General features: G+C 40.3%; 1 protein-coding gene across 1 annotated transcript; it reads right to left on the bottom strand.

Moving 5' to 3' along the window:
* Positions 1-115: 115 nt before the first annotated feature.
* LOC114680905 (olfactory receptor 5V1-like) lies at positions 116-1,138 on the bottom strand. The gene has a single exon (XM_028854080.2). The coding sequence runs from the start codon at positions 1,073-1,075 to the stop codon at positions 116-118; it is 960 nt and encodes a 319-aa protein (XP_028709913.1). The 5' UTR covers positions 1,076-1,138.
* Between the last annotated feature and the right edge of the window lie 8,674 nt (positions 1,139-9,812).

Genomic DNA, 9,812 nt, shown 5'->3' on the forward strand with positions numbered 1-9,812 from the left:
CTTAAATGTTCTGAGTTTTCTGTGATTTTCTTTTTGTAACTTGATGTGTGGCTCTGGACCATGAACTTTGTAAATGGCAATGTTGCATTACAGTAACAGAATGCTGGATTACCCTCTAGGCATTGCTATTGCCAGGAAACGCACACACTCCAGCCAGCTTCCTCAGGGCACCCTTGACATCCTTGTTTCTCAGGCTGTAGATGATGGGGTTCAACATGGGGGTCACAACACAGAAGAGCACAGACACCAGGATATCCATGTCCAGGGAGTAGCCTTCCCTGGGTCTGTCATAGTTGAAGTTGGCTGTTCCGTAAAAGACTACCACCACAGTGAGGTGGGAAGCACAGGTGGAGAAGGCCTTTCTCCTGCCCTGAGCAGAGGGGATCCTAAGGATGGCAGAGATGATGAGCATGTAGGAGCCTGCAGTGAACAGGCAGGGGCTCAGGCCGATGGTGGCACTGGCCACGTGGAGCACAGACTCATTGACAGAGGTGTCTGAGCATGAGAGCTTGAGGAGCAGTGGGATGTCACAGAGAAAGTGGCTGATCTGATTGGGTCCACACAGGGTGAGTGTAGCTGCCAGTGCTGTGTGAGTCACAGAATTCACCAAGCCACAGAGCCAGGACCCAGCCACCAAGTAGACACAGACCTTCACACTCATGAGAACCGGGTACTGAAGGGGGCGGCAAATGGCCACATAGCGGTCATAAGCCATTGCGGCCAACAAGAGACATTCAGTGCCAGCACATGTCACAAAGAAGAAGATCTGGGAGAGGCAGCCTTCATAGGAGATGGTCTTCTTCTCCCTGAAGAAGTTCACCAGCATGACCGGAATGGTGGTGGATGTGTAGCAGATGTCCAAGAAGCTCAGGTTGCTCAGGAAATAGTACATTGGAGTGTGGAGAGCAGGGCTGACCTTGGTGGCCAACATTATGAGTGTGTTCCCCAAGAGAGTTGTCAGGTAAATGGCCAGGAAGATCAGGAAGAAGAAGCCTTGTAGGCTGGAGTGGTTGGAAAATCCCAGGAAGATGAATTCTGTGACGTGTGTTTGGTTGCTCATTTCAAATGGAGTCATAGCTACAAGGAGAACAAAGGACCCAGAGTAAATGTGATGAAGGCACTGTTAGACGTGTTTCTGAACTACCAGAGCCATGTCCAGTAACATCAGGTATACAACAGTCTGGGCTATGGAGAGAGATTTCGAAGAGAGTATCCCCTGATTTCCCAGGGTTTTTTTTGCATGGCTGCCTATTGGTAAGAACAAATGCAGACTTGGGCAAAAATCTACAACAGATTGCTAACCTCTCTCTTTCCCTGGTCTGCCGTATCTCCTCCCAAACCAGAACATTGCTCTTAAATTCTTCTTTGCAGGTGTCTTACTTAAGTAATAAATTCTTAGTGTGAAAAATTAGGAATAACGAAGAATGTTGTAATGATAAGCATACCCACTCACGGGGTCCATGCTGCCTTTTAATGTATTCCTTTATAGTCTTTCTTCCTTTGTGTTAATCTTTTAATCTAACTATGCGCTTAAAATATCAGGAGCACAAACCCACAACGTTGCATTGTACTTCATAACACAAAAGAAATTTTATCTCCGCGCTGACTAAACACTCAGATGACTCCCTTCCTTCTGTTATAAATCTTGGGAGGAGAATGTGCACACAGAACATCTGGGAAAATTTCTCACTGCTTCTCCAGAAGGGAATTTTAAGTCAGGCTTTTAAATGAGTTGATGTCATTTTTCAATAGGAACTTTGATCTTTTCAGCATTTATAAGAAAACTTAACCAATTAAATTACTAACTTTCTCCGAGTTCTCTCCCACTCATCTCCAAGTCATTGTTGGAGGTGCCGATTTCTGCAGTCTTGGAGTGAGGAATTGTAAGGAATTGTGAGGAATTGTGGATTCCTGGTCTTGACGTGGCTTGAACTCCTCCCCCTGCTGTTTGGTGACCGTGGAGCAGCTCCGTCCCTCAGTCTGTCCACTGCATTGTGAACGGTGTCTGTTACGTAATTGTTGGGAAAAGAAACAGGACCTTATGTTAATAATCTGTGCTCTGGACATTACACTTGCTCAGTAGTCTTTATCAGGTTGGAAAGCCCCTCTTATGTGGGCTTTTTAAATAGTTTTGTGTGTTTGTGTGTTTTGGTGCTGGGGAATGAACTCAGAGTTTTGTTTTGTCCTCTACTCCTGAGACCATGTGCAGCCCCATATATTAATATGTTTTTTTTTTTATCATGAGTCCATATTTCATTTTCTAAAAACATTATCTAGATGCGCTGGGATGGCTTTGTATTTTTTCGTAGTGCATTAACATTATATGGATTGAATTTTGAATGTTGAACCAGCCTTGCATTCCAAGGCTTGATCTCAATGACTGTGATGCCATCCTTCCTATATGCTTCTAGATTAGATTTGCTAATAATTTGGTGAAGTACTTGTATTCATGAGAAATGGTACTGGTGCATGGTTTTCTTTTCTGTAATGTATTTGTTTAATTTTGTTATGAGGAAAATCTGCCCATACAAAATGTCTTAGAGAGCTTCTTTTGATTTTTTTTTTAGCAGAGATTACTTTTGGTATATGACTATTTAAATTCAGCAATGAAGCTATGTATGCTTGGCAGACATTGTTTTGGAAGGTTTTAAGCTTCAAATTCACATTTTCAGACATTCATAGAACTACATAGGCTATTTATTTCTTCTTGAGTGAGTCTGTGAGTGTTTCCTATGTTGAAGGGTGATGAGCACAGCATGGGTACCTACCTCTCCTCTTTTATTCCTGATGTTTATAATTTGTGTCTCAACCTTTTTAAATAATTTGGATAAATTACTCACTAATATTATTGATATTTTGAAGGAACTAGTTTATCTTTGATGATTTTTTTTGCTATTTAATTTTGTTGTTACTTCTCTATTGTCATTTCTTTGCTTTGATTTGCCTAAGTTTGTCTCTTTCTCTATGGCTTTCTGATTTTAGATACAGGTTTTTCTTTGTCTTTTTCAGTGCTGAGAATCAAACCCAGAGTCTTGCATATTCTAGTCAAGTGCTGTATCACTGGGCTACCTCACTAGTCCTTAAAAATTTTAAAGACAAGTTCTCACAGTATATCCTCAATATGCTATGTAGCCCAGGCAGGCCTTGAACTCTCAATCTTCTTGCCTCAGCCAATTCTGGGATTGTAAGTATGGAATTACATCATGTTTGGCTAAATATAAGCTTTCCTAACATCAATATTAAAGATATAAATTTAAAACCCGACTTTTTGACATGTTGGATTATTTTGCCTCTGTCCAAAATACATAAAAGTTTCCCTGAAGTGTTCTTGTTGCCTCACAAATTATTATAAAACATATTGTTTACTGTCTAAATACTCAGGAATTTCCAGCTCTCTTTCTTTTGTTGTTACCCTACAGTAGTTGAGGAGCTTCCTTTAACATTCCTTTTAGACTCTGCTAGTGGTACCCGATCTCAGTTTTGTCTGCCTAAGAGAATCCTGCCTCTTCCCGTTGCAGGCTATCTTTGGAGTTTGCAGGGCTATGGCAGCAGGCGCTTTGGGATGGCCATGGCATTGTCTTCTTGCTTACATATGCTTTTGATGAAGAGTTTGCTGTAATTCTTATGAACGGTTCTCTGTCGGTTATTTTTTTCTTCATTTACCTTTAAGATGTTCCTCTCCCTGCCCCGACTTTGAACATAATGTACTTAGCCTTTTGCTTTTGCAGTAATTTTGCTTGATGGTATCTGTCATTCATCTTGGAAAGTTCTCAGCCGTTATTTCTTCAAATACTTCTTATGCCATGTTCATCCTTCTCCTCCTTCTGAAATTATAATTCTGAGTGGTTTTGACAGCTTATTATCAGGCTGTGCCTTTTGTACATTCTGGTTTCAGTTTTTAACCTTTCCTTTGCACTTTGGTTCGGGTCATTTCTGTTGACCTGTCTCAAGTTTGCCATGCTTTCTCCCACTCTGCCAAACTTGCCAGTGCATCTGCTACTCTTGCTCCTGTGTCGCTGCTCTCCGTTGGATGTTTTTGAAATAGTTTTTTTTTATCTCTTTTGAAATTACCCATTTCATCTTAGATGCTCTTTGAGCTCTTAGATGCTCTTTAGCATTTCCATTAAAGTGATTAGTCTTTTAGCTATTGGTTGAAATTCTTTGTCAGATGGTTTGCAAATCTCTCATAGTTGAGTCTCGTTCTGATACATGTCTTGTCTCTTTAGACTATTTGCCTTGCTTTTAAAAAATATACCATAACTTTTGGGTTAAAGCTAGTCATACCGTAAAAGACAGATCCCAAGGTTACTGTTTTTGCTTGAAGATGCTCTTCCCTTTCGAGACATTTTTGATGAAGTTTAATCTAAACAGTAGCTGGGTTAATTTGAAGTTTGTTATTCCTGTAGTCCCTCTGAATATGTCACAAGCCTCAGCTGTAGTGACACTTCCCTCTTAGGGAATACACTAGTGTATCCATGTGTATTCTTCTGCTTGGATATTCTGGCTTTACAGTTCTCTAGAGATAATCTGTTTGGTAGACTTTTCCCAGGGTCCTGTTTTAGGTGAGTCTTAGCCTTGGATGCTTCATGGATACATAACCTTTGCAAGTGACCCTGTCCCTTCTCCAGCTCTAGCACTGTGCCCAGTGTGTGCCCCTCTCCTCCCGAAGGATTAGGTCTTGTCACCCACTCTGTGTCCTTCCCCACATGCAGTGCTTTTCACAGCACCTTAATGTGTCAATCTCTGTTACTCTTATCCTAAAGATTTTGTGTTTAGAAATATGAATCTGAAGTAGGGCTGGTAGGAGTCTTGCCTACAGCTGCTCTTTGCCTTTCAGCCTCTACAAGAAGCAGCACCTTGAAAGACATTCCCAGAATATCTCCCTGTCCTACCTGTGAGCATTTGGTAGAATTCATAGAGAAAAATTAAAAAGTACACACAAACCATCTCAGATGGCTCTCAAGGACTCCATGTTCTGACATTAATCTATATTTAGCCTAGCAATTAACCAATTATTCTTATTTGAGTCTTACTAGCTTTTGTGACATCTAGTTCTTCTGTTCTAGGTAAGATGTACATGGATGGGTTTGGTTGCTGTTGTCTCCCCAGATTTCAGTTTAGTATTTGCTTTGCAATCTCAATTCTCCAACTACAAGAAAAGATATTGATATGCATTTTCATCAGACTTTTTTGAGGTTGTTGTGATGATGGAAATGCCATTGTTTCTGGTTTTCCAAATCTCCACAGTAGAATCAAAGTTTATGTAATAATTTTTGGAAGTAACTTGGCAATTTCCAATAAATTATGAATATTGTTATTCTATAATGATTTCAGGCTTAGAGTAGTCTCAATAAAATGAATAGGTCACAAAAAAATTTGTATGACAACTTACAATAGCCCAAGAAAATGGTATGTCTATCAACAGAACAGACAACAAATTGTGGCATATCATAAAATAGAATAATGAATGCAATTTAAAAAACCACAAAATACCAAAACATTAATAACATTGTAAGCAGTTTTGTTGTAGGAAAGAAGTCAGGCATAAAAGAATAGCTACTATATTTTTCTTTTAAATGAAGCTCAAAAGTAGCTAGATCTAAGTTATGATGATCAAGTAAGAACAGTGATTATTTCGAAAACTTGAAAATGGTGTTATTTGGAAAAGAGAATGAAGGTCTTTTCTAGATTAAAAAATGTTCTGTATCTTAATTTTGGTGGTTTATATGCATAAAAATTTATCAATGTATGCTCTTATGTTTTTACTAAATAAAAAGTATAATTTAAAATTTCAAAATAAAATAAAGAATGAAATAAAAACAGAGGGCAATTTTCAATGCAGTTTTCCTCTCAAGATTTGTTGGACCCAGGCTTAGTTATTTTTTGAGGTTATTAACACTTCCCTTTCCCTTTTTTGGCATTATTGATTTCTTTTCTACCATAATTCAATACATAACATATTTTACAAATGACATCTACTTCTTTCCTGACAATGACCCATTTGGGGAATTGAATGTGATTGGTGGGCAAGTAGGACTTGGGTAACAAACGCAATCATATATGTTTGTGTGTGTGTGTGTGTGTGTGTGTGTGTGTGTGTGTGTGTGTGCCTGTGCAAATGCATATTGTGTGTATTTCATTGGTTGAGCAAGTCATGTCTGAGAACACTGGTCCATAGCTAAAGGGAGTTAAGCCGGCCTCCCAGGCGATAAGGTGGAAATCTCAAGGAAAACACTCTGGATCTAATCATCTGAGGCCAAGCAAATTCAAAGGACTTCTGTTGGCTTGACTGCTCCAGAAGTGAGGCCCTTGAGGTCTCTGAGACATCAGTGAACTTCTATGAGAACTGAGTTGCCTGTAGATTCTGGGTCTTGGAAGCCCCTGCCACTGTATGCCTCAGACATTGAGAGTCCTGCTAGTTTTCCAGGAGCTGGTAAGACAATCTAGCGGTTGCCATTAACATTTATATTCATTCTTAACAGCCCTGTGAGTTATCCGTAAGCAGAACCTCACTGGTGACCACCCGAGAGCAGGTGGCAGGAAACCAGCCTTGTGAGCATAGAAACAAAATGTGTGAAGCTCTGCCAGGCCTGCCTTTTTACACAAAGTTGACGGGTTACAAATCCAGCTCAATGCTTCTGCTCTAGGGACTCGGAGAGCAAGGTCCCTCTTGTATGGGCAGCTGAGCCATGTCTTTTTGGAAGCCAGGCTTCGGGGTAAGAATAGGCAGGAATGCAGAGTATCAACAACAGGGAACCCTAGACAAGTCTTTAGATGAGGGGAGACTGAGAGTGGGGGACACTTGCAGGGAAACATCTTGAGTTTTAGAAAATCATCAGCTTTGAGAACATGACAACAGACAGACCATCCTGCATGTCTAGAAAATTCATGAACATCCATTCATTAAATCTTGCATGAAATTGTGAAACCCAATGACCAGAGTCCCTCATGGTTCCAGTGCCTCAGATATGAACTGCTTTATTTAGTCCAAGAGAGTCTTCTGAATGCTAAAGCAAGAGCAAAATGAAATGGTCCATAACTTAAAGTATAGCATCTGGAAGCTCAGGGAAAAAGTAAAAACAAACTTGGAAGCACTGTAGAGTCCACGAGGATGTGGGGAAGACACCCATCAGCTTGGGACCACGCATTAAAACGGGCATCATGTGAGATGTAGTAGGTTTAGGAGGATACAGTAGATTAGATTTGAGTGACGCTGAATGCTAGTCGGTATGGGATAGTCACAAAAATGACTTCCAGACAGGCTAGAACTGCAGACGTAGGTTTGAGATGGATCATCTCAAAGACAACTGCCATGGCAGTGCGCGCTGTGAGAAGGGACAGCAGATGGAACAGTGGGAGAGAAAGGCGAAGAGGAGGACTGAGAGCTCAACATGTATAAGGTGTCCTGAGCACGTGCCGAGGAAGGACTAAAAATGCCAGCTTGTCTAGGTTGGCTGTTTGCATTGCGGTCTCTGAGCAGTGCCCCTAACTAAGGAGCGTGTCCCTTGTTAGCATTGACTTACGGTCGGTCAACACAGAAACTGCACTGGGACACGCACGTACTCCTATCCCTATGCCACACGTGTGCTTTCTACTGTCAGCTGCACAGACGGACTTCAGGTGACTGTAAAACCAGTGGCAGGCATTTATTTTGTTCACACATTCCATACAAAACAATACAGATATGATACCTTCCATTCCAGGAAGATGGCCCGATGCACACACTGAAAGAAATGTAAGTCCTTATCACATAGTCTCCCTCTGCATTTTACTAAGGGGAAATTGGTACCCGAGCTATGGAAATCTAAACTGAGAAAGTGGAAATAAACATTCAGGGTTCCAAAATTACATGTTTCTTTCTTTTGTTTGAGTTAAGTTCTCACTATGTAGAGAGGTCTGGCCCAGGACTTAGAGCCTTCTGCAGCTGCTTCTGGAGTTAGAAAACAGTTTCTGAAGTTGCACATCCTATCTACTGTAAAGTTCTTGGAAACTGCTAATTACATGCCATCAACTCCTGAGGAATACCTTCATGAAGCATTATTTATCTATATCTCCATATGGGCGTTTCCATCGATTTCATTAGCTAGTCTAATTTCTCCTGGGCCAGGGACGAGGTGCTGTAGGTGGTGACATCCACCTGGTTTCCTTATCCCTGATGCTGATTCTGTCAGCACAGGGCAACTAGGTTCAACTATCATCATCAAAATGTTAACACATGTCACCTCTTACACATAACACTCTGAGATGGTGCACAGTCAACCCTTGGAATTTACACGCTGCTGCACAGTGGTCAGGAACCTTGATGGTAAGCAGTCTGTTGTGTAACAGTGACCTTACATTCCACGGACACAGGGTGTGTATATATCATACAAAAGTGAATTTGAGAGTGAGTTTTCTTTTCTTTTCTTTTTTAAAAAAGATTTTTAATTTTTATTTTTGTGTGCGTTGATGTTTTTGCCTGCATGTATATCTGTGTGAGCTGCCATGTGGGTACTGGGAATTGAACCCAGGTCTTCTAGAAGAGCTGCCAGTGCTCTTAAGCACTCAGTTACCTCTCCAGCCCTGAGAATGAGTTTTGTTAAGGTGTTTCAGTATATGTAACTGCCTGGCTTTCAAAAAAGCCTTGTATAATAGTTTAAAAGAGGTATGTGTTTCTTAAAAAATTAAAATAGAATTTAGTATAACAATCCAATCAAAAGCTCAGTGTATTAATTTGAAAAGATATGTTTTTTCATGCCTGAATTTAGCCAGGATTTTCCATATTGAGTGAGAACAGAGAACACAGTAAATAATAATACTGTGCCTAAATGCCTGCATTGTGATAATCTTTCACATGACTCATATCTATGACTTGTACATGCTTTGAGTCCCTGGTTTTACAGAAGAACCTATGAGATGATGTACCATTTCCATTTTGCAAATGAAGAAACTGGGCTATAGAGTTTATTTCATAACAATCATGACTTATGACAATATTTTGCTATGGATAATGGTATATTTGTAAACTGTTTTGTAGTCTTCAAAGCCCAAGAATTCTTATCTTTGATTCTAAGAATTCAATGCACATGATTAATAGGCTAACACAGCTTTCATTAGAAATTCCAAGTCTCAGGGCCTTAAGGAGCTTAAAGTATTTAAATTTCAATAGAAAGTTGGCGCTGAAGTTAAGCATAATTTTCAAACCTAAATATAAACAAACTGTGGAAAATAAATAACCCTAGAGGTCTTAAAAGAGATTTTTTTTTTTTTTGCAATAAATGAAATTTTCTGTTGACTAACCTTAAGGGGTTCATTTCCCCAAAGGAAACAAATGGGCATGAATGAAACGAGAAATTGGTGACTGTGAAGCCCTTCCAGCACATTAAGGAAACATCTATTCACATTTGATTCCAATAGCACAAAGCAATGATTAAAAAATGTAAATCTAATTCTCATGTAGCCCAGTAAGTTTCTGACCTACTTAAAACACACACACACACACACACACCACCACCACCACCACCACCACCACCACCACCACCACCACTACCACTACCACCACCACCACTGCCACCCATACATACCAACTGATCTAATTGAAAACTTAAATGATTTCAAGTGCATGTAGCAAAGTATTCTATGGAATATGTGAGCTTGTTCTGTGTAGTTCATGGGTACCAAGGACCAGATGAAACCTTCAGAGATCCTATTGCAATGCTTGATCCTTGAATGTTCAGGTAAATCTCCTGCAGCTCTCGTGGGCTCTCAGGTGATGCTGATGTGCCTGGTCCAAGGACCACACATTAGTAGGTGAGCCTGGGCTGCTCCCCCTG

Source organism: Peromyscus leucopus, chromosome 6, assembly GCF_004664715.2.
Source record: "Peromyscus leucopus breed LL Stock chromosome 6, UCI_PerLeu_2.1, whole genome shotgun sequence".
In the NCBI taxonomy this organism is placed as follows: Eukaryota; Metazoa; Chordata; class Mammalia; order Rodentia; family Cricetidae; genus Peromyscus; species Peromyscus leucopus.